The sequence below is a fragment of the Phaenicophaeus curvirostris genome, chromosome 3 (assembly GCF_032191515.1).
Source record: "Phaenicophaeus curvirostris isolate KB17595 chromosome 3, BPBGC_Pcur_1.0, whole genome shotgun sequence".
Lineage (NCBI taxonomy): Eukaryota > Metazoa > Chordata > Aves > Cuculiformes > Cuculidae > Phaenicophaeus > Phaenicophaeus curvirostris.
The window spans coordinates 17,758,237-17,784,145 of NC_091394.1; the positions used below are offsets into that span (position 1 = coordinate 17,758,237).

At 38.1% G+C, this 25,909-nt stretch overlaps 1 protein-coding gene across 5 annotated transcripts in view; it reads left to right on the forward strand.

Moving 5' to 3' along the window:
• The window catches only part of TENT4A (terminal nucleotidyltransferase 4A), a 62,195-nt gene that overhangs the window by 21,437 nt on the left and 14,849 nt on the right, over positions 1–25,909 (forward strand). For 4 of the 5 annotated variants that reach the window (XM_069853460.1, XM_069853461.1, XM_069853462.1 and 1 more), the window contains exons 7-10: positions 347–560; positions 7,389–7,515; positions 15,034–15,134; positions 15,398–15,570. In XM_069853460.1, coding sequence (XP_069709561.1) covers positions 347–560; positions 7,389–7,515; positions 15,034–15,134; positions 15,398–15,570 — 615 coding nt within the window. The remainder of the gene's footprint in view (positions 1–346; positions 561–7,388; positions 7,516–15,033; positions 15,135–15,397; positions 15,571–25,909) is intronic. The other variant, XM_069853465.1, reaches the window with a different exon arrangement.

The following is a 25,909-nucleotide window of genomic DNA, read 5'->3' on the forward strand; positions in this document are numbered from 1 at the left end:
GAAGACTCATGGATTTTCTGTGAAAAATCAGCTTTTACTCTGTTTCTAACTAAGCCATAATGTAGTATGCAGTACTTATTCATTTTTTTTGGCCTAGGGAAAAGAATTTCCTAATCCTCAAAAAGCTGGAAGAGGAAAGGAGTTCTTTGGCTTCCAGATACTGCTGAAGTGCTGCCCCCTCTTGGTTGTGTGAAAGTGGTTTAAGTACATGAAGAGAATTAATGACACAATTCAGACTTGTGTAAAGAGATTATAGTCAGCTGTTTAGTTGAGAGCTTTTTGTTGCACTTTGTTGTGGTCTGAAAAGTATTGATTTCTAATAATTAACAACTGTTTTGTGTTACAGCTGCATCCAAGAATTGATGCCAGAAGAGCTGATGAAAACCTTGGAATGCTTCTGATAGAATTTTTTGAACTCTATGGAAGGAATTTTAACTACTTGAAAACTGGTATTAGAATAAAAAATGGAGGTGCCTATATTGCCAAAGAAGAGATCATGAAAGTCATGACTAATGGATACAGACCATCCATGCTATGTATTGAAGATCCTCTCCTGCCTGGTAAGACTGTGTGCTTCTTGCAATATTCCAGAGCTCTGGCTCAGCTTGAGCTCTCACAGCTTACATTAGAATCCCTAAAGTCTGTCAAATGAGTTAACCTGTGCTGAGAAGCGACTTTGCTGTCGTTGAGGTACAGTTATGGAGATAGGCTAAGCAGTAAGGACCTGGAGCCTGCCAAGGTTCATAGCCTGAATAAATTGGGTTGCACATAACCAGTGCAGATACAGAATGCACTGGAGAGTAAGAATTGTATAATTGTATAATAAGATTCTCTAACGGTGATCAGGGGTAATGAAAAATAGAGGTCCAGGAAATCCTGGAAAAGGGTTTGTTAGTAGAAACAGCTCTTTTCATTTTCAGAGAATGAGAATGGAAGGGGAGGCTTTTCACAGAATCACTAGGTTGGAAAAGACCCACAGGATCATCGAGTCCAACCATTCCTATCAATCACTAAACCATGTCCCTCAGCACCTGTCCTTTAAACACCTCCAGGGAAGGTGACTCAACCACCAACCTGGGCAGCATGTTCCAATGCCCAATGACTCTTTCCATGAAAAATTTTTTTCCTGATGTCAAGCCTGAACCTTCCCTGGCGGAGCTTGAGGCCATTCCCTCTTGTTCTGTCCCCTGTCACGTGGGAGAAGAGGCCAGCTCCCTCCTCTCTACAGCCTCCTTTCAGGTAGTTGTAGACAGCAGTAAGGTCTCCCCTCCACAGTGTGTGGTGTTGTACTTCAGATAAATTATACCATATGGGAAAGAAACACCCCAGATGAGGTGCATGTCTTGCAAGGTTGTGCATTAGAGACTGCACAGAAACATGCGTGTGTATCCATGAATGTGTAGCAAGGGAGTAGCTGTATTATGGTGTTGGTATGAAGAGTCTGGTTTGCATTACTGCCTTCCTGTGCTGCACAGGGACCTTTAGAGAATGCCAGTTCTATTTGCATCTACTTTTGAAAGTAACTTAAAATATACTTTTTTTTCTTTATGATTTGGTTTTGATTCAGTAACCTTCAAAGTAATCAAGATTAATTTTGGCTAAGCTCCTGAAAAAAATTTCCAGCTAATACTCAGTTTGGATTCTATTTAGACTGTCACAAGTAGCTGAAATTCCAAACCAGTTTTTTAACAAAGTCAATTTTCTGTTAATTTGGACTTCAGCATTAGTAATTCTAAAATGTAATTGGCACACAAATACCATACTGTCACATTTTCTGGGTAGACTGCTTATGCAGAGCATTTCTAAAGCAAATACCATGGATCAGGAGCTGAAGTCTGGCACCTTTCTAAATACTCAATATGTTTAATGTTCATAGTTCTCTAGAACAGGTTGCAAGCTCAGATAATCATTTGTCTAATTAAGTCTCTGATATGTTTGTAGTCCTGTGTTTGTGTCCATAATGACTCTTGCACTTGGCCAGGCATGGTATGATTTGGCAGAACTTTCATTGCATTGTTGTGATTTTCTTCAGAAGCTGTGTGCTTATTTGTCTGAAGACCTGTTTGAGTAGCAGCGTGAGCCACATTTCTTAGGAGTCAAAAACCTTTATTGTTCTCCAGTTCTGTTCCTTCCTGTCTGCTGAGGGCTGAAAGAGAAGACATGGCATATGCTGCACAATGTTTTAATCAGAGCTTATAGTTAAATTTTGGGGTTTTTATCTTCTCTTTGATGATTCTTCAGAGAAGAAAAATAAATTACAAGACCAGTAGGGGTTCTGAAGCGCTTCTCCTAGCTCTTTGCTTCTGGAAGATTTATGCTATAATTTAGAAGATATGTAGTCATATGCTATCAAATAGTAGATAAGAACTTGAGTTTTAGATTAGGTTCTGTGGTCTTAGGTAATGTAGTTCTTGCAAGAGAGAAAGTTTTGGCAAGGGAAATTAGCAGACAGTAACTTGAAAGTATCTGACCAATGCGTCCCATAGAGATATTTTCTGGCAAGTACTTCAGGGTTTCAGACCTTGCCTATGATGGAACTAGGAGGAAAATTCTATAGAACAAAAAGGATCTCACAAATGGAACTCTTTGGGTCTCACAAATACAGACTTGGATCTAGACTTAATCATGTATTTTCGTATAGTATCTAAAAGAACCTTTCCAAATGTATGTAGATAATGTCTAGATTTCTGTTGGTTTAATTCTGTTGCTGCTAGTGTGCCAGAACAAAAAAAACTCTTTGAAGGGTTCATGTCTTTGCCCAGTTGAAAAGTCATCTCTGCTTGATTAATTTGTGATCAGATCCATTCAATATCTAACTCTGTGAGGGTCAGTGCCAGCAATGTGGAGAAAATGGGAACAAGTATTTTAGTGAAGAGTGGACACAGATGGTTTTTAACTTAAGTTAGCATAAGCTGCTGTAGAGGTTTTATCCCTCAAACTTGTTTATGTACTATATGCGCAAGTTTTTAATTTTTGCAGTAATTTTTTAGCCTGAGCGCAGCTTTCTCTAAAATACTGGTTAAGCCTTGGAAGACTACTTCGAAATAACTTCTTAATCCAGAAATCAGACAAAAAAAATTACAGGGATGAAAAAACCTTTCAGTTTCTCAAGGCTATTCAGGTACTGTAAAAGTCTGTTGTGTAAGTGTATGCACTTGTTCAGCAATAAGATGCTGAAAGGTGTAACTCATAAGAATAGCTTTAAACAGTCTTGTAGGAGGCAGGATTAAGTTCAGTGGGAAGCTGAAGGAACTGTTTTTACTTCAGTGTGAAATGGTAAGGTCTGGTCAACAGGTAAATGATGTCATCAGAAGGATAAAATACGTCAGTTCTACCTGTTCAGTACCTTATGTTAATTCCTAGATCTGGAAGGAACAGGTTAATTCCTAGATCTGGAAGGAACAGCCTATTGTGTTGCTGTTTTGGTTGTAGTGGGTTTTAATCAGATTCTTCTAGTTGCTGTAGGGTTCCCTCTGAGGTTCTCAGAGACCTATTAATGGTGCTAGAGGATTATAATTTCTGTGATTTGAGGACCAAAATTCAAACTAAGATGTCAAATGTCTACACCTGAAGGGGGAAGTTTGTTTAAATCTGGCTTTGAGATATCAGACTGGTCTAGCTGGTGATACATTTTAAAGTGGTAGTTTACACTTAATCTTCATACATAGCATAAAATTCTTCATTTGGAGTTAGTATCCTAGAACAGGGTAATAAGATGAAAATCTTTCCCTTAGAAACATTCAAAGAAGAGAGTTTCTATAAACATTGTACCTGCCACCATTTCAGTTTCTTGAAGCAGTTGTCCTTTCTTCGTGTAAAAAGTGAAAGCATTCGCTTAGGAGAACTGCATTCAGAAGTCTGTTCACAGGAACATGTTGAAGCAGGATAGATGTACAGACCTCCTAGGAGAGGTTTTTATGGAGTTCATCTAGCAGAATCCTGCCTTGAAAGACGTGACTAGTTGCAGGTGACAAATGTTTTGTTTAATCTGTGGTTGTAAAAATACCTTGGTGTTTATTAAGCAGGTTGATATAGCCATCTGATTCACAAAAGCATAGGATAATAAGCTTCCCCAACAAAGTTCGTCAGTCAATTCTGATGCTCAGAACAGGAATGATTTTAATCTTGGTTCAAATTAGCAGTGGCAAGGGTAGCTAAATCCCAGTTTAAGACTTGGGGTTTTACCTGTACTGATGTCTCTTAATGAGAAAGGTTGGTCTTTGTTCTGAATTGCTATGGGCGCTAACAAAAGTTCTAAACTTTAAATTCTGTGTGTTCTCTTTGAAAAGAGACTCTCTAACTTGCAGAACTAATTATGCTTTGTGTTGCTTCTTTCTGCATCTTGATAGATTACAAATACAGGAAATAATTAGATTTGATACTGGCAGTGGCTGTTGGGATTATCTATTCTAGCCATAGTGGCTTCCTGAAGTTATTCATTGCACCCTTTCAATATCTGCTGTTTGTCATTATAACCCGCAAATATATGTGTGCATATAAAAGATATGTATTTGTAAAATACACAAACACATTGATATTAGCATCTGAAAGAACCTCTTTAAGGCTGAATGTTGCAGAAAAGTGTATACTAAATAATAATGTAAGAAGATCTGCTTCGGTCCTAGCTTGTGGTCTTACCTTTATGTTTCTAGACCATGTTCTTAAAACAGCTTCAGGTAGTGGAAGGCTACCTGATGGAGTGATAATACTGATTTTCATCACTCACTAGCTCCTTTAGAGATGAAGGCTTTGTAAGAAAAATGAGTATTGAATTATACATGAAATCACACAGCATTGTTATCTACTGATGTACATCTGAGGATTGACGTCTCTATGATTTTTTTAAAGAGTGCACTTGGGTTAGCTGCTTTGACTGTTTAGGCTGTAGATTGTGAACAAAAGAAGGACGCTCAGATACGTAAGATGGCATATATTAATAGGAATAATCTCTCAGAAGAAAATTTATTCAGGACAGCAAGGGCAAATATGTGATCTTCTGGCTTCTTTAATACATTGCATTCTGGATTGGGTAAGGGCCACCTCTATATGGGCTTGACTGGTACAGTTCACGGCAGCTCACTTAGTATTTTGGCTTCCATACCTACTTTCCAGCTGCAGCACAAGTCAGAAGCTTTGCATACTGTATAATTGAATAAGACTTTTTATTCAGACATTTTTATGAACAGAATGAGGCAATCCAGTAACCTTGGAATGCTATATGGCATGCACTATCGTGCCTCTGTTCTCAAGTCTACTTCAATCAAGACTCATACAGAACTTTGGTGGGGGTTGCCCTAAGTGGATTAGGGAAGGCTTGCTGGCATGATGGGGAAGGTGGCAACAACTGATTAAGAGAGTAACTGACAGTTTGTAGCATCAGTATCATTTTGGTATAACTCCATGTAGGATGCATGTCAAATGTAGCTGCATTAAGTAGCAGATTAGACTGAACTAATGTAATTTGATTGCGTATTCTTAATTCTTATGTGACTTGATAGAATCATAGAATCGTTTACGTTGGAAAAAGCCCTTAAGATCAGAGCCCAACTATAGAGGGACTCAAATTTAGTGGTAGGTGCAATTGTGTGTGTTTAGCCACTTGAATATATTCCAGTTTTGTATTGCTTCTCAATTTAATTATGTTTTGCATGTATGTTTAGCATGTTGTTATGTGGAAGGTAGCGCTGTTGCAGGATGCAACAGTGTGTCCTGCCCCTGGAAAACCTGTACTGAATTAATCTTTTTTTTCTAGTACAATTACCTTTTTATGGTCTGATTTCTTTACCAGTGAAATACTTCAGTCTCCATTCAGCTGCCTTTGGACGAAATCCTTTGTGAAGTCCTCTGCCACTTTGTAGTGCAGCTCTGAACTTGACTACAATGTGTTTCTTCCTAGGTTTTCTGTCCCAGGCCCACATTGGTCTCTCCTTCTACTTCAGGATGGAATCCATTTGCAGATGTGCCATTTAGAGAGGCTTCTGTAATTCTGAACGTATTAGGTGCAGGATACTGCAGCAGTGCATTCAGAACAAGATATTCGGTTACTTTAATAAACGTGATGCATTTCTTCATCAGCTTTTATTTGCCCATATAAATTACTGAAGAAATTGTTTCCCATGTATTCTTCTGTTGCCAGTCTGTTTTAACTGATTATGCTTTCCTGTTAAAGTGGGTTATGGCTGGAGAATACTGAAGGACTAAAAAGTTAAATAGTAAAGCCAAGACTGTTTTTTTTTTTTTTTCTTCTGGGTGGCATACCTCAGCATCTTTGTCTATAATGGCTTGCTGGACAAAATACTTAAGTGAGTGAAGGGTTCCTCTAAAGCCTAATTCAGGATCATTCAGTCCTCCAAAGGATAGATTCTATCCTTTAACCCATCAATTTTCGAAGCAGACCTTTCATTAAAACCTGTTCATGGGCCCCAATCCGATTTTCAAGCTTAAAATAAACACATTCAGTGGTTCATCACTTTCCACTCACAGCATTTTAAGCATCATTCTGAAGGAGGGAACCTTTTACTTTAAGCAGCTCTCTACCCACTCATGATCTAGTCTGATTTTTTAACATGCAATTTGAAGGAAGTTTTCTTTGTGTTTCTTAAAATGAGTGGTGACAGTGAAGCTTTGGTGTCTGGTGCCAAATATATCTACAACTCCTTCACCACTAAATGTTTTTTTGCTAGTACTAGCAAGATCTTTCTAGGTGTCAAATAAGAGACCAATGCTTGTACTTTGTCACTGATAGAGAAGCTTTAGCATGTTCTTAACTTCTGCGGTTCTTTACATGTGGCACTGGATTTGCCAGGAGTTCTGCTGTAAATGTCACTTATGCTTAAAGAGGGACAGTCAAGAAATGTCTCTGATCAAAAAACAATGCTGTGCAAACTTCTGAAATCGATTCATAGTGAGGATATAAATACTGTGTATGGGCTGATTAATAATCTGTAGTTTTGATAAGGTTAAGTAGGGGTTGATCTAAGTATGCTGGGCCCTATGAAGATAACGTGGCCGCACAAGTGGAATTTTAAGCTGAATTTGCCCTGCAGAAACTATACTGGTAAGTGAGACATGTTGCTTTAAGTTTGGTAGGTTCCCTCTTAAAAGGCAGCTATAAAAGCTTTAAGCTGATCTCTATTTTCTGTTTCTTTTGGATGCTGATTCATTGGTATTTTAAAAATGGTAAATTGAATGCATAATATTAAGTGTGATTTGTAAGGTTAGTTTCTTTGAGATAGGCATGCTTAGTTTTTCTTGATACGAATAGGATGGGCTAACCAATTTAAACAGAGTTAAGCTATATTGTTAAGGCTTCTGAGCTTTAAGTATAAAAAATTTTCTGGTTACTGACATTAAAAAAAGATGATCTGATGACTGTCACATTATTGCAGGAAACGACGTTGGCAGAAGTTCTTACGGTGCCATGCAAGTGAAACAAGTTTTTGATTATGCCTACATTGTTCTTAGCCATGCAGTATCACCACTTGCAAGATCATATCCAAATAGAGATTCTGAGAGGTAATTAGTCCACTTTTTGAATGTCCATTTGTTTGTGTAATCAATTAGGAATGTTTGGGTATAATCAATAAAAGGAGTGTTGTTGTTATTTACTGTTTAACTGCGGCTGTATTGAAATCTGCCCAGAAACTTAGGCTCCCCAGTGTTATGAGAGTGTGATACGTCAACGTGCAACTTTGAAATGAAGACAGGATGACAAAAACCAGGATGAGTCTCATGTGAGGTTCTTGGTGTGGAAGGGAGCCAGAAGATAATTGGTCTTACATCAAACATTCTGTTTAAAGTATTTCAAGGGAAGTTCTGTGGGTTTAATGCTTGATACGATGTATGTCTGTGCTATGGCAGAAAGAAGTGAGTATGATAAAGCTGCCTGTTTAGACTCAAAACTAGACAACAAGGCTAGAAATTCTCCTAGTTTTTTAATACATGCTCCCATAAGCTGTTAAAAGACTTAATAGGTAATTTAGCTATTAGAAGAATCAGTTCAGTTTGACCGAAATGTCAGAACTGTCATTAAAATTAGCGTACTTCTAAATGTGCCATTTTTAATGCAGTTCTTAATGTCTCTCATAGAAACACTGTACAGCTAGTACTTTGTTAGCTCCCATCTTTGCAAGCTTTCTGCTTTTTGAAAGGGGGAGGAGAAAGAAGATGAATGCATGTCAGCCATATTGTGTTTTCATTTATGTGTCTGCTCTAGCAGGTTATTCTAACCTTTAGTACAGACTGGGGCTAGATTGGAGGATGTCTTCCCTGCGACTTCCCTAGAATCCCAATGACTTTGAGCTCCCCAGCTAATTGCAAGGAGTAATAGGTGTAACAAGTTGCATAAGCTGTCTAGATTCAATTTCAAATTCTAGTTAAGCTGCTAACTTCCGGTGTTAGTGTAATTGCAAGGTGAAATAGTTCTCCTATAGTAAGTTTACCACAAAGTGGATGCAGTCTCTTTCACTTCTGCAGTTAAAACTGACAGTATTTTAAAAGTACCAGTGAATCTCTAGGTTTTCTGTGGTATTAAATTCACAAAGGTGGAGGCTGCTTTTTTGCATGTGATGGAGATATAGGAAGAGCAGTATATAATGTTACACACTGGCATTTGATACTGTTGTTTTAAGATGGTTCTCCAAGGATATAGTCATTCTCATTTGAGGTACTTCTGTTTGTTACAGACATCAAAAAGTATATTTGTAAAATGCATTTAATGTAAGCTTCAGATTTTGTCCATATGTGCACTTCACATTTATACTACTTACAGTGTTTGGGAAAATGTTTGGATTTTGTCACAACTTAAAATGTGGGGAGAGGTCCCAGCAGCGGTGTTCTGGTGTTGTACATCTGACACTTCTTTCTGCTAGTTCTGGCCTGTCTGTCAGGGATGCATGAGTCTCAACTTCTCATACCAGTGGCTTGATAATACATCAAACAGAGTGGTGTTGCAAGAGGAATAGCATTTAATATGAACTCTTGTATGCAAGTGGTTCCCCCAGTACCAGTCTTGTCAATGCTGAAGGACCTGTAGGTCAATGATGTGCTGTTTGGTAACAATTTGTTGCAGAACCTTAACAGCAGTCCGTGTTCACTCAGAGTTTTTAGTTAAACGTGATGTGCTTGGGCAATTCAGGTCTGTTTCAAATCCTTCTTTCGCCTGTTGGGCAGAGTCATCCAGGCTCGGTATAGAGACTTTTCTGGTGGCCTGACCTAAAGCCTTAGCTATCCAGAGGCCATTTGTCCTGATCCATGTTTTTACCCTTTTCTAGGCTTGTTAGTGGTAGGCTAAACAGTAAAGTATGGGCTCCCTTTAGAAGCAGTGACTAGCTGTGGCATTGTACTAGAAGGATCAACAGAGACTAAGTAAAGAGTACTTGAAAGTGTTGGAACTTGCAGAAGGCTGAGCTCTACAGGCTGACTTCAGTTTATTCCATTTTGTCATAATTGGGGTAGAAGGGTTTATTCTTGAACTGCCTGGTGGATTTGAATTCATATCAGCTTGTTCCAGGGAAAATTTCTGTGTAGAAAGTCATGTTTCCTAGTAGACAATCTCAGTAGATTTCAAATCTTTGAGTGATTGTTGTTACTGCTGTTTTTCAGGGTCAGCCCAACTTGAAGGAGCACAAGCCTAAGTTAATTTAAGGCTTTCTAGGCAACAGCTGCTTCTGGTGTTCCCAATGTGAAAAAGTCAGATTTTGGTCCTTCAGCATAGGCCTTTTACATGTCCATGTTCTATAGTAACAAGACTCATAGAATAGTAAGGGATAGATGCAAATCACTCTTAACAGCATCTTCATTCATGCTTCCAAATATAACATCTGGAGTGTAGTGGGAGTTGAAAGCTATCTTCTTTCTGAGTGGAAACAGTAACAGGCTGAATCCTGGAGTTAATTCTTACAGCTACAGAAAGTACTGTATCTCTGTTTTGTCCCCAGTGTCTGACTCATCCTTTTTCAAGAGTAGCTCAGGAGAGCTTGATAGACAGTTCAGTAGATTTTGTTAGAGCAAGCACATTCCCATCATCTTGGAAAGAGGGATTTTCCTAGTGGGAAAATGAATCTATACAATATGTACACAAGGTGAAGTTTGGTGCTGTGGTCTTCAATCATCTTGGCTGGAGTCACATTGATTTGTTAATATTTGGGTCCACAGGGAGCATGTGTTTATCTGTAACTTATAGATATAGACACGATAGCTCTTGCTAAAGGGTCAGTGTCGGGTATGTGCTTTGAACAGTTTTAGTACAGTCTTTGCCCATAGCCACACATCTTCTAAATACCCCCGGGGTGGTGACTTCACCACTTCCCTGGGCCATCTGTTCCAGTGCTTGACAAGCCTTTAGGTGAATAAATGTTTCCTAATATCTAGTCTAAACCTCCCCGACACAACTTGAGGTCATTTCCTTTTCTATTTCTTCTTACTTCAGAAGAGACACTAACACCCACTTTGCTACAACCTCCTTTCATATAGTTAAGAACACTAATGCCTCCTCAGCCTCTTTTTCTCCAGACTAGACCCCAGTTCCCTCAGCTGGTCCTCATAGCACTTGTTCTCCAGCTCCTTCAGTAGCTTTGTTGCTGCTCTTTGAACACGAAGTTTCAGGTTAGTGACCATTTTTGGAGTTTTATTATGTTTCTTGATAAATGATGGGAAGACTTAGCAGGTGTTTGGTAACACTCTTGCTCATTGATTTACATTCTTTGAAATGGTGCGGAATTTATTATTACCGTGTCCATGGTCTTAATGTTAAGGTGCAGTTTCACGTTATACTTCGGCTAGCCTAACTGTCTGTGGGCTACTATCTGTGGGTTACTGTCAGCTGGCCTTCTTCCTTCTCAGTCTGTGTATTCCTGACTCTTGTCTTAGATCAGATCTAGTGATCCTGTGGGCAAAAGGTGAGTCAGATGGAGTCTCATCTGACTGAAAACAAATCCATCAACACTTCTATCATGTCAAGAAGTTGGTATAGCTTCTGTCTGTGTGATGGACCAGTCAGAAGCAAGAGAAGCAGCAGGAGTTCACTTTTGGGGCAAGGTGGAAAGTTGTATTGTACCATTTGACAGCAATAAGTTATACTGATCTGGATGTGACAGACAAATCCTTATATTAATATGTCTATCTGTAGATCAGGATGTTGTCTTACATTTTGGTCTGTCACATGGTTCATATACAAATGTACACTCAGACAGCATCTCTAAACAGCAGTGTAGCCACATTTGGGAGGCAGAAGGAGTCATATAAAATGAGGAATGGAAGACTTGTTCTGCTGTGATGTGCTCTTCCAGTTTAACTTAGACTTCTGAAATCTTTCTTGATTTGCTAGAGTTGCAGATTGGTCGCAAGTTCCTCATTATTGGTACCAGACGCGTGGTGTGAGTGGATGAGGGAAAGGGACTTTCATTCCAGCAGGTCAGACTTTGAGCAAACCTTGCCATGGTTTTGCTACTGCATGTCTGGGGTTGTTGTTTACATGTCATAATATTCAAAACAACAATAGTCTGGGCTGTCTATGAAGTGTATTTTCCATCTCTGAGCTTGAAAGCTGTTTAATCTCTTTCCTAGTGTACAGTTTAACTGACCTGTGTGCTGACGGGTCTGTATGTTTGGTTTGAGTTGCCCTTAGTTGGACAAGGTAGTTGTGGGAGCTATGGGAGCTGTCAAATGGAATGTTAAATATGTCTGCTAGATCTGCTGACACAAAAAGCTTAAGTGTGTTATCTGAAACAGTCCTTCTGTTGCTTCACCTCTTGAATGGTGGGTGGCTGTCACTAGAATGCAGCTGTCTCTTAAGAAGTATCGGCAGTATCAGCTTTTCTTACACAGAGTGTTTGTCTGGGTAAAGGTTTTAGCTTATTTGTTTATTTTCAATCCTTGTTTTCAAGCAGATCCTTCTCAGGTGCTCCTTAGTCTGTGTTTAGATTACATTGCCCTTCTAATATCAGGGGGATAGTCATAAGTTTAGTTAAGGCCTATTGAACAGTTATTTTGACTGTTCTTTCACAGACATGTTGATTTTTCCTGCTCTGGTACTTGCTTGTTCATGTGGAGCTTGGCTGGAGCTTTAGATATTTGATTGTACTGAATCTTATGTCAGCAATCTGAGCTGTTTAAGAATGATTTTAAGATTAATTAGCAGTTTAGTTGTGCTGTAATGACAGCTAGAAAGCATTCCTGTGAACTGAGGGCCCTCTAAGCTCTTACTGTAAAATAAATTAGGTATGTAAATAGCCTATTCCTGGTTTTGCCATATGGTAGTATTAAGAGAAAAACCTTAAAGGAACATCTTTCATAGGAGAGCTATCTAATTTTATTAACCAGTTAATTGTGATTTTTCCACATTTTCCAAACAAGCGTCTTTGAAGAATTGTAAGAATGTCTCGTATCTGTACAAATTCTTACCTCAGCCAAAAAAAAGAAATGCTTAACCATGGAATTTCCTTATACTAATGGTGGGGCAGATTAGTGGTTTTTTTTGTTCCTAAGAATTTGCAATGTTGATAACAGATATAAGCACAATCTCTAAATGTTTATTTTAAAAATTTTGTTCTCCTTCCTTGTGGATGTGCTTGACTTGCATAGATATGAAATTATGTTCTTTGAGAGCAGTATCTAGTTTGATTATGCTTTCTCTCTTTGCTGCTGTATTAAGTATATGGCAGTATAGCCTTAATCACCTTTCAGTTTCTGATGTCTCGTAATGAATGTTTTTAATTTTGATGTGTGAACTATGTAGTATGGATCTACCTTTGAACTCCTGACAAGATAACTTAGTGAGTTTCTTATTTTTCACCTTTCAACCGAAAATGAGTGTGGGGATTTGTTCTCTATTCTCTGTAAAAGGACCTAGTGAGAGAAGAGATTCCCAGGTTCTGTATTTGCAGCTCTACCTTAATTATGGTTGTAGCAGTATTTTCACACTTTAAACCTATATAATAGCAGGCATTTTTGGTATATCAGTCACACAAGCTGATAAACATCCTATATCATTCATTTTTGTTCTGCTATATATGAAGGCATGACTATTGATTTACTTCTGGGAAAGTAATTCAGACTTGTTAAACTCCTTTTCCATAAAAGCTTATGTTATTTAATCCTTGTTTATTCTCTGGTTCTAAGATTCCAGCTGGTAGTTAGCTGTGAAAGCTATAGGTTATCTTAGAGTAAGAGCTGAAACCTTTCTGAAGGTGTTCTCAGATGATGCTTTTTAGCTGCAAGATTTCCTTCTCTATCCCAGTTCTGGAGAGATCCAGCATGTGTAGGTTGTAGTCCCATATTGGCATTGCTGTTTTGAGAACTTAAACTTCAGGGCTACAGCTGAACCTCTGCAGTATTTTTTATAGAATCATGGAATGGTTTGTGTTGGAAAGGACCTGAAAGATCATCTAGTTCCAACTCCCCTGCCATGGGCAGGGACACCTTCCACCAGACCAGGCTGCTCAAGGCTCCATCCAGCCTGGCCTCGAACACTTCTGGGAATGGGACATCGCTGTCTTAATTCTTTCTCCTCTGGCTAAAATTCCCTTTTGAACTGCATCAAGTATTTGAAATGATTCTATGTCAAGGGAGTATAACTTGACGAAATACTATTCTGTGTTTTATTTGTTCCTTTCTTAACGTGCTCTGCTTAGCTATTGAACAAGGATTTCCAAATAATTACTTATTATAACCCAGGTCCTTAGCTGCTGAGTGGCAGCAATCACACCTTTAATTCTGCATGTAAAAATAAAGCTTTTATTTTCCAACATGCAGAATTTTATCTACAACATGTAAATAGAATGATGGATGATGTTCACTTGGTCCCTGAGGCCCTTCTGTAGCTATTAGACTTATATGATACTATTGGATTCAATATTTGCTTGAAATGCTGAACTGCCTTTTTCAGTACTAACAGACTGACATGTCTTAAAGTTGGAAGACTGAACATGTGGTATTTGGTCTTGTATGAAATAGTAATTCCTAAGCCAGTTGGAGAATTATTGCTCCTTTTGTATGTGTTACTATGAAATGACCTAATAAAGATGGTCTAAATAAATTTTGGGTATTTATGTCCTCCCTTCCTGTTATACACCTAAACCAAAAGAAAATTCCACGACAGATGCAATGTACCTTTATGATGTGAAATACAAAAGAAGCTTTATTGTAACTGTTGGAAGATTTTCAAAGCTCAAATCACATTACCTTTTCCAAGACAGTAACTTTTCATACCCCATTTTTGTACACTAGTCAGTCTTTCATGTATTTGAGCATGGAGTTTATAGTTAGTGCTGCAGCCACTTGTCCCTGAAAGCTTGAAAGTTTAGCTCTCTAACAAGGACACAACTCCTGCTCAAGAAATACAGTTCAAATAGCTAAATGGGAAGGTATGTTGGAAAAATATTACTTTGTACTTGTTGATAACTGGTCACTGTTCAGCAGGACCAGATAGGCTTTTTCTGTCAACTGGTTACTGTTATGATTTTTCTTAAATTCTAACTGATTCTGGTTTTGGAGCCAGTCTGTTTCTTGTTTCCACTACCTCACGATCCATGGTACTTCCTTTATAATTCTGGGCATCTTACACCTTTTAAGTTGTATTGTAAATCTGTAAGTAGGAGGAGCTGGGATATTAATTTCTTCAGTGCATCCCATAACTGTTCTAATCCAGATTCTGTGGAAAAAAATATTTCCTGTGGAAGGAAATATTTTCTATGTGAAGGAATGCAAGTACCTGTAAATTTTATCAAGTGTGCTGTTATCTGCATGTACATTCTTGATAATTAAGATTAACTGCATTTAGAAATACAAAGCAAAAATATTACCTATGTGTCAGTGCTTGCATGTTAGTGTGATAGAAGATGAGTAATATACTAATTTAAAAACTGTGATGCTTCAGTGGATTAAATGGTGCACTGAGGAGATGAAAGTTCAAAAGGCTTCCTTGGTTAGGGATATCTTAAACTGACTTTTGGCATAATTTGAATGCTTGTTGAAATGCTTGTAAATATGTAACCAACACTCTCTGTTTAATACTCAATTGAAAAATTTTCTTAGCACATTAGGTAGAATCATCAAAGTGACCCAAGAAGTGATTGACTACAGGGCCTGGATTAAAAAGAAGTGGGGGAGCAAAATTAATTTATCACCTGAACTTGGTAGGTATAGCAGGAATCTTTGAAACCAACTTAAATATTTTTCTTGAATTTGATGTAATTCAAAATATTCGTGCCTTAAAATTAATCACCTTCAGATACATAGGAAAAAAATAAAAGGAATTTGTAACTATCTAACACAAGACTAGTTTTTTTCTGAGACTGTTTTTCTATTAGCTTGTTAAACTGCAGCTGCTCTTAGACCTCAAGACCCATGTTGTTTGTATTCTGTGCTCTTAAATGATGCTTATGTTTTCTGTTAACAGATAATAGGTTGAAAGTAAGAGACCAGATATCTCCGTGCAATGGAGAACAGCAGCAGAACAGAGACTGTGAAACATCTTACAACCAACACTTGACTTTGTCATTGGGTAATACGCAACAGTTATCCTCTGGCTCATCTGCCTCTTCTGTATCATCACTCTCCGGCAGTGACATTGTAAGCTTTTTCTTTTAATGGGTTCTAATAAGAAGCAGAGTTTGTCATACTCTTCAGAGCCTCAAGTGATGCAACAGCAGTTCATGTGGTACTGTCCTTAAGCTGCTACAGCAAATTAATAGTTTCCCCCACTCAGAAGAATTACTGAAATCAAGTATTTTTTTCCATTAAATTAAATGGGTCTTAATTCCATCCTGAGTCGTTGGTACCCTTTATGGTAGTAGTGAGATATAATAAAATATAGAAACACAAGTTAACAGTAGCTAATTAAGCAGAAGAATAGAAATATGTCTTCATAAGTCTTCCCATCAAGCAAAATCACTCATTGTAAAGTTCTGGTCCTTATTCCCCACACCCCAAATTGAACATGAACATGAATGATACCTTGCTATGAAGGTGAATAATATTACTTAACTACTTCCAGCCAAGCAGTCAGTTCAGGTTTTAATGATAATGGGCCCTCCTACGTAAAGTCTTGCTGTCAGCTTCCTTGTTTGAAAGTACAGCTTGAAAGTAATTCGTGGGCTTTATTGTAACTTCCTGGAAGAGGTGGCTGTAGTCTCTTTAGGTATGTTCCCAGACTCTTAATATTCTATAAGGTGTTTTTGTCTCAGGATGATGTTAAATCAACATGGAATTGGTCAGTGCAGATTATAAACCACAAAATTGCATTGCATGGCATGAGGTGCTCACTGTAAACCTACTGAAGCATTCTGTGCTAGGAAGAGATATTGAGTGGAACAAGATGTAATTTCCAGTTAACCACAACAGTGAATAATTGGATGATGCCAAGAGAGGTCCAAGTACCTGTTTCTTACTTGCTTTCATCAACTAGTCAAATATGGAATTAAAAGTTGGGAATTGTATTCAATAAAAACTTTGGAGGGACAAGTGCTTTCTTTATATGTTCTGGTTACTTTCTGTAATTCCTTTACACTACTGAATTTTGTGTTGAATTGTCTTCTCACTCTGCTTCCAGTAAATATGATATATGCTTTAGTTGTACCATCTCGCTAATGGAAAAAGCACAGCAAGGTTCTTGCTAGTGGTACTGCTAGCCCTGCTTCTGGTTTGAGTATGTCAGTGAGAAAGATACCGATGTAAAGTTTTATGAAAAAAGCAAACATTTGCTTAGTACTGTGCACTTTGAAAATAGCGGGCGGTGAGTAGTTATGACCTCCCCTTAGTCCCTTTTTGCCCAGTGTTGAAGATGAAACTTCATTTCCTGATGCCAGAGAAATTAATTGAAAGTGAAAAGGAAGCTCTCAACAAGAAAGATTTAAAATTGGTTTGGGTGTCCACAAAGTGAATGGAAATACTACCTGTTTTAACAAAATAAACAGCCTTATGCCCATGTGCTTGTGACAAGCCCTAGTTTAAGCCCTGTTTATTAATTGGTATTATGTCCATAGTAGACTGTCAGCATGTTATCTTGATTTAGAATTTGGAATGGCAGACTTCTGAGAAATAACTGATGAGTTAATCCTACTCACGCATAGATAAGTGAGGATGAGCAAGTTCTGGTTGAGTAGTCCTGAGTTGCATCCGATTCAGGAAGATAAGCTTGTTGTGCCAGAGTTAAAGAGAGTATCATTGGTGTGATCTGGCATAATACTATGCCCAGGTTCTAGCAAAGGAACATCTAGAGTGTGTTAGAAATGGTATTTGTGCCAGAACTTCTGGTGTGCTGTGAACAGGTATGATGCAGTCAACTTTGGTACCAGCTTCAGAACAAGGGAATATGAATATGGTGCATCTCATCACTACAGTGTTATATAATGTCCTAGCTCTGGTCTTGTGGAGGGGTTGTTCTTCAGGAACGATTCTGTATTCATTTAAAGTTAAATCTTCTGAAGTTCTCTTATACTGAAGTCTGAAAACAAGATACAGATTATGAAGAAAACTCAGGAGACTGCAAGAGCCTAGGTTGACAATTTGCTAATCTCTTCCCAATAATTAAGGTTTAATTTTAATAGCAAAATATTTGTCTCTGTGATGTCACTGTTAACCTTGCACAAAAGGTCACTGTTTCTGGAGATGCATTTTGCATGACTGGAGAATATCTTTTGCTACGTATCAACTACAAGATCCCAGCTGTCAAATTAGAGGGACTTGATAGTGCATTTGTGTTTTGGTTTACTGATGAAGTTTCACTGGTAATAACAACCAGTTCCACCGTGATTTTTGCAATCTGACTACTAATAATAGAAGTCAAGTTATGTATGTTGAGGAAGAGGAAATAGGCTTGGCAGCTTGTGAGTTGACTTGGTCATATTGCCTCCCTGTGTACTTCAGTGCTGTCCACTCCAGCACAGAGATATTCGGAAGTCATCACATCACTGTACAGCGGCCATAAGTCAGGAGGCCTTGCATGTATTTGTTGGTATATCCTGGCAGTAATATTGGCAGTATATATTAAGTATACAAGCATTATCAAAGCAGTGCAGTATTGCTCATAGGGATCCTGGAATCTTGGTTGTAATACAGCATATTTGTATGTTTTTAAAGCTTTGCTTCCTTTAAGTTCTGGCAGCATTACGGATTTTGCCTTGTATTCTGTAAAAATGACTCAGCAGTTGGATAGACGAAGCTCCTGGTGTCTTGGATTTATGGGCACTTCGGAGACAGCAGTGATTACAGATTTCTTCCAGCAGTAGGGGAACAGGTGTCAGAATAGAAAAATAAATAGGAGCAGTTTTTTCTGGAGACAAGATTGGCATAAGCCAGAGCTAATGTTAGAAGTCAGCCTCTCAACCTCTATATGTATTCAGAGAAGTGAAAGTGTAGGGATATAAGAGCTTAAAGTTACAACCCTGAGTTCTTTCCAATCCTGCCACAGCTTTTCTTTCTCTGGAGACCATACCTTTTGAAGATGAGAACTTGTGTATGTCTGAGGAACAAGAGAACTGCCTCCTTCAAGAACAGCTTTCTCTTTTTCCCTCATATTTTAGATGCCTGTGCTTTCCCTCAGTACACAACCTGAAATTCAGGAGGATGAGCACATTTGTTTCTGCAGATCCAGGATTAGCTTGCAAGCGGACAAGCTTCTTAGCATCTGTTTACCCAGCCCAAAACTAACAACTTCCTCTAATGCAGCAAAATCATGATTTGTACTAAAATATCCTTTTATGGATTTTCCAGGGCACTAAAACTATTTGCAGAACGCTTTGTGCTAGTTGTGCTGTCTTTCGTAAGTGTCTTAGCTAACTGTGAAAACTTGGTCATAGAAGAAAGCTTTCATAAGGACCACTAAATTTTGGATCAAAGACTATTGAAGACAGATCTGTCTTCTGGTATTACTGTTACTATTAGTGAGATAGCTGTTCAATTTATGGGCTTGTCCTACTATACATGTCAATAAAGAGCCCTGATGTTGTCACTGGCGCATCCTTGCAAAATACTGAGTATTTAAGTTCCTGCCCTGTTATCTCAGCTCTGTGGAGAATATAAGTATTAGTGATCAGGAGCAAAATGAGGACACATGGAAATAAACCTCTGGATACAGGAATTCTGATCATTGGAATGTATTTGACTGTGCATACATTTTTCTGGATACTGTTAATTATCAAACTTATCTATGTAGTAAGTCTTTTCTCATTGAAGTGTTCTGCTGTGGAAATATTTAAAATAACTTGTGCTGCACTGACAAAAAGGCAGTATGTATTCTTACTCATGCAAACAGGTAAGTTGCAGAATTATATACATTCCCACGTGATCCAGCAAATGTTGAAGTGAATAATGGAAGATGCCATTTGCCATCAAGAGCCATGCAGTGTGTGTCAGTTTATACTCTATGGGAGCATGAGTCAAACTGCTGCACAACAGAAAATAAGCCTCTGGTGTTAGGAAATCTCATTTTAACCTTCATACTGAGTTAAGTGATTGTTACGAGAATCTGAAACCAGATGAAATGAGCTATGCTTACCCCCAGATTTCTGCTTGTTCTGGCTAGTTGTGCATATCAGTTGGAGAACCTAAGCAATGATCAAATTCCTTTTGAAAAGACCATTTTTTCAGGTGTTTTTTTTTTTTTTTTTTTTTTCCTGGACCTGCACTCTGTAACTGGTGATCTGGATCTCTTGTTGCTTAAGCATTGTGGAAAGCTGCTTTTTTTATTAGCTCAGGAAGTCGTAGAGTGGTGCTGGGGAATATCTGCTGCCTGATCAATAGTCTCTGCCAAGTGAAAAATAATCAGGTTTGGGTTTACAGTCCCATTTTGTTTTGGTATAATTCCTGGTGCTAAATATACTCTTCAGTTTTGATACTCTTTTGCCAAATAACTTATAGCATTTAATGTGACAGTGATACCAGTGTATCAGTAACAGATGTAATGGTTCATAGGAAAGTTTTAAAGCTCTTTTCTGTTAACCTGATGGGTATAGGATCTCAGATCCAGTCCAGCACGGAATCTTGAAGTAGTCCGTTAGAAGCTTGGGTCTAAGAAATATCATATGTCTTACCTCAGTGTTTCTGGTGATAGTGTTCTTTGGATTTCTATGACAAGATTACTGGAGAGTTCTGACTTCAAGATTATGCAGTCATGTCAAGGTGAACAAGGTACCTGCGTGGTCTCTTTTTGGAGAATACAGTTGTCTCTTAACTTTTTAGCATTTACAGTGTGTTCGTTCAGTCTGTTCTTGAAATTTTAGCTGTAGCTGTTCAGGCTTTATAACACACTTTCATCATAATGTCAGAGCTTGATCTGCCCACCATTCTGCCCCCAGAAGCTAGGGGATATGCTGAGCAGTACCCCAAGTGTTTCTTGGAATGTGTCTTTTCAGGTATTATGTGTTCAGTAGTTTTTAATGACTGCTTACACTGTGAGAGTAGTATATAATATGGCTGATAGGACTAATACTCATTATTCCTATCATTCTGTTGAATGAGTACAAGATCAACACTGACTTTGGAACTATTACTTGCTCTGCAGTAAATGCGGCTTAGTACTTGAACTCAACCTGTTTAATGAAGTTAGCACCGTCTAGCCTTCCTTCCTGTTAGTCAGAGACTGTGAATTTCGGCTTATTAGCAGGAACTGTTGTACTTCCCTGTTCACAGATAGAGGTGATAGAGTATATGACATACCTTGTCTTGATAAATGTTGCTTTTTTTAACGTGGTTAAATTTGCAGGTGTAAGGCATGTGCTTACCTGCAGTAGAGGGACAGACTTAAGAATAGTTACTGTGATAGCTCTTCTTGCCATCTTGTCTTAATGTCTGATTAATTTGTAGAGTTCCAGTGGACAGTATGTATGTAGGGAGAGAGGACAGCAGGGGTGGTCCAACAAAATTCTCAGTCTGAGAGCAAGAGCTACAAAGACTTTCTCCCTTCTTTCTACATGCCTGAATATTCTCATGTCCTAAGCAAATTAGGAATTCAAAAACGGATAGTCTATGTAGAAGAATGCAGGTGTTCTATCCTACTCTTTCCCCCTTCCTGAACAAATAGAGGCAAGCACTCTAAAGATTAAGAGGCTACCTTTTTAAAGGAAGATATAAGTGCTGACTTGTAGCCAGCTTGTCTCCAAATAGAGCAATGGGTAACCCTGAGCTTGCAGACACAAACTCATGTTACCAGGGAAAAGCATTTGATTTGGGGCGTTTAAGATTTTAAGCCCCAAATCCTTAAAATTATGATCTTTTCTCCGATGCTTATTGTGCAGATTACTGATTGTTTCTCTGAACTGGAGGGAAGCAAATTTTTCCAGTGCTACTTTTGCTTATTTTCCTCTTTCACTGTATAGTTCCGTATTTGTTTGCTTTTTTAACCCATGTATCTGACCATGTGCTGGTTTATATTGTCTCATGCTGTCCTTCAGTTGTTCTGTCTCAGTTGCTTGCATAGTCTATTCTGTTTGAAGTAAGAGTAAATTTCTGCACAGCTGCAGGAGGCACAATTTTGTACACAAAATTATAAAGTAATTTTATTTAATATCAAGTTATTCAAAGCAGCAAGGGATACAGAGGGAATGTGTAAATTGGCAAGTAAAATTGAATTTTACTGCTGTGATGTCAGTGAAGTAAGGAGAGAAGCACACAATTTTGTAGAAGTTGAGCTCAGAGTACTTTCTGATGCCAAAGGTCAGTCATATTCTTGCCATGTATTAATGTTCCCTCCCCTGAAAAAAAACCCAGGGGTACCTAAGCCATTTTAGAATGGAAAAAACCCCATAAATCCAGTATTTATTTTCTAGTGTGATATACATTCACACTTGCATAATGAGTCGTATACTTTCTTATTTAATTCAAATGCTTAACTTGAAAAACATTAACATGAAATATTACTGTATTCCTAATTCGGAGCAATTGAAAGCCTGCGAAATGAAAGTATTAGGGGTAACAATGCAAATTTGCAATTGCACACTTTTTGGAGCTTTTTTTATTTCAGATGGCTTATCTGAGATACAGTGAGTATTGGTAAAACCTGGAATAAGCTCAGTGTCAGGCCTGGCAGGATAGAATGACGTGAGATTCAAGGGGTACTGTACTTGTATCAAATCTTGGTAGATACTAACTAGATTACATTTTCAGTTGTGTTTCTGTAAAATGAACACAAATGCTTTGGAAGAATGCATGTTTTTCAGTTTGCTTGTGTATCTTAAATCTTTTCTTTCACTGTTCCCCTCCTGTAAGCATAATAACCAAGTTGTTTTCCTTTTGTAATGCAGTTGACCTAAAGGCAGAATAATCAACAAATTGCATCTTACTCAAGATCATTTTGTATTGTTTATAAACTGGCAAATGGAAATGGTGCAACTGTATTGATGCAAATTCTCTATCCTGTGACCTAGAGCAGAAATGTTGTTCATCTCAATTCTACGTTTATTTACACCATAATTAAAGTTATGGCTCCACTACCAAGAAGGGAAATGGTGCAAGCTAATGTGGAAGAAATGAGATGGCGTGGAGGGGTGTTGTCTGTGAAATCATCTTGGAAGAGTGTTATTTCAAGCAGAGTTAAGTATGCCAGGGCTAAAACCATTCAAGCGAGAGCATGTGTTGAAGTTCTGCTCCCATGGCCCCAAATACTGAAATGTCTGAAGTTTTCTGGTGTCGCTTTGTGTTCCTAGTAGTGTGGGTTTACGTTTTTACTAGCCAACCCAGTCAGATGTTCTTGCTAGGGATGTTTCTGTTTGCCAGCTGCTCCTGCTTTCTTCACTGCTGGTCAGCTAATCCTGTGGTGAGCTGACTAAGAAGGTGAAAATAGTAAAAAGGGGATTAATGTTTCTGTGGTTTACCTCTGTGAATTGGCTTATAATCATGTCAAATGTTAATGCTGGTATGATAGAGAAGATGGAAAAGAGGCAAAATGAGTAAGGCTGGCAGCAATTATCTCTTAAATCACTTCAATGTTAGGAGAAGCACATGAAAAAAATCTTTAAAGTGCTAATTAGAAACACCAATTTTCTCACTCTTTTCAGTTCTTTGCTTTCAAAGATGGAAAACAATTGTTACTGACGTGGTCATTGTTCTGTCACAGCTTCCAGCTCGGGAATGTTGTAGAAAAAATGAAACAATTGTTTAATTAGTGGGAGAAGTTTAAAGAAAGGAAAGAATAAGACCCTTGTGGCCAAAACCTCTGTATTTTGTTCTTCGGGTGTGTGGTGGGGTGTAAGGACCCAAATTTGTCACATTAGCAAGGAACTTGCATTTTCTTGTTTTAAGTTTTGATTTCTGAATACTGACTTCTAGGATAGTTACTCTTCCCATGGGCCAAAATTTTAACAGACTGGGATGATGAATTAATCTTCTTAGGCCACTCCATCTTTAAAAAAAAATTTGTCTTGGAAATAGAAAGCTCTAAACTGGTAGCTATTGTCAGTCAGTTGAAACTTCTCAACTGACTGCAATGTGAAATAAAGCAGAAGGCACTACTTTTTCCATGAGTATAATTGAATGCACATGAAATTCACGGAAACTGAACTATTACCTTGGGGGATAAATGTTCCAGGACATTTACCTTGTATCTTAAGCCTTGAGTTATTAATGGAAATGAAACAAGATCTTACACCTACACCTACTTAGTAAGGAGCTTCTGATGAGTAAATAATCTCTTGTTGATGAGGTCCTGGGGCTTGTTATAATGGGAGATGCATTCTGCAGAGCAGTAAAGGAGTTTTTTGTTCTCTCCTGATGTCAGGAAGAGAAGTATGGATTGTAAAATTGCTTTAGCTCTTCATCTGTCATATGACTGCAGTGTTTCACTGTTTCTGCCTAGATTGAAGGCTAGGGGATCCCATTTCTTGAACAAAATTTGCAGTTAGATGGGTTCATTAACACTTGATTTTGTAGGTCTCTTCTATACTTTTATCTTCTTTCCAACACTAAGGTAAATTTAAAAAGTTCTGAGTAATCAAGGTATGAATACTGGAAAGCTTCCTTCGAGGTACTAGGTTCTTACTCTGGAAGTTCTAACTAGTTTAAAGAATATATTTTTAAATGGAAACTTCACAGTAGGATAAACCTGGTACCTGGCAGTGTCTTTGTTTCCAAAAGCATCTCTTTAGAGGAGATTTTCCCTGCAGGATAAAGGGACTCTATATGACTGGCATTTATAGTAATAGTGTTCATGAGTTCAGGAACTTATCTTGGTTCTTAGTGCAGTCTTTGTAGCTTTATCCCTAGATTATTAGCTAAAACCAAGTGAAAGATCTTACCCCTTTATTTTACGTTTATCTTATTATAAGGTGACCTCTGTACCCTTACCACAGTAACTGTCAGAGCTTTTTGTCTTCCAGACATGGATCTAACGTCAGAGTATTACCTGTATGTCTTTACTTAGTTAAAGGTTTTCTGAGCTTCTGTAATGCTTGAAGTTTGCACATTAGACTTGAGTCCTGTACAGAAGACTCAACCAAGATGTAGTCCCTCAGTGCAGGCAGTGCTTGTGGAAAATGAGTTTTGTTCACGTTAGGCTCAGTATTCGGATCACTGAGATTAACTTTTCTGTTTGAGTGAGAAAGGTAATGCTGCTCTTCACAAGGGCTTTGATGCTAATGAGAAGTTAGCATATCAGCTCCATACAGTAAACCTGATAGCAATCCACAATCACCTCAAAAGAGATATACAATTTCCTTGTACGGTACGTGTATTAATAAATAGCATTGAGGCAGAAGACCATGCATATTACAAAATTAAATAAAGCAACACAAGCCTCCTCATGTTGAAATGTACCTATCTCAGTAAAACTGTATGACTCCCTTTTCTCTTTCATCTTCTGCTGCTTCCATACTGGAGTTAAGTTTTTGTTGCATGAAACAACTTAGAAATCTTGTAAATGGGAAATGTCACATCTGGGTTAAGTGTGTGAATCTTCAGGGTGTCTAACTGTCTAAGCAGAAAAGAAAGAGGAGATTCTTTGAGTGGAGAGACTAAAACTATTCTGTGGTCAGGTTTGTGAAGGTTTCATCACGGAACATAATGTATTGATTTGCATAGACAGTCAGGTCCCCTTTTTCCTCCAATCTGCCTGCTCATAGTCACTTGTAAGCGTGCTCAGAAGTTGTCTGTTCAAACTTGACTACTCTCTCTTTATTTTTCCCTCTTTTTACAAGCTTTTTAATAATTCCATGACCAATAAAGTCTAAAGAAATTTCAGCTTAAAAATCCAAGTTCTTGCCCCTATACCTCACTACTACTTACTTAGTTAAGAACGTATCAGCTTCCTCTCTGTAGAGACCTTGGCCTGTTTCTGTGACTAATATTGTAGGATTGGGCAAAGGAGAAAGGTGTTCTCATTCAGGCAAGTCAGCCTTGTGTGTGCAAACAACTAAGCTTAATTTTTGGTCAGTGCTACAGCATGTAGTTGCTTGCTGTGAACACATTTATTAAGTAGTAAAACATGTGATTTCATAAATTATACTTAAGTTTCTGCATGGCTTCTTGTTACCAGTATGATCTGTTTCTAGTGAATTCTAGTTATGTAGATATCTGAAACTGCTTCACAGAGGTATACTGTAGCTTTTACCACCAGTTGACCTAGTAGGAGAACAGCTCCTTTCATTCTGGAACTTATTTTTTAACAAGCACAACTTTGTATGGACCAATGAAAGGGGGATTTTTCTAATAGCTGATAGTTTTCTTGAGGACTCTTTCCTACTGTGGATATTCAACTTCAGCTGGGATGCAACTTTTGCTTTCTAGTAGCTCATTGCTTCAGTATTCACAGCTGTCAGTCTCTCTTAAATGACCTCCTCCTTTCCCCCAAAAAAGCTTTAAATTTTATTTCTGTTCTGGAAAAATATTTTCTTAGACAAGCCTGTTCTGTAACCAAAGAGTGTAATTTGGAAAGCAAGGCCATGTGACGGCAAGTAGTAGTGCTGCAGGTTATTTAAAGTTT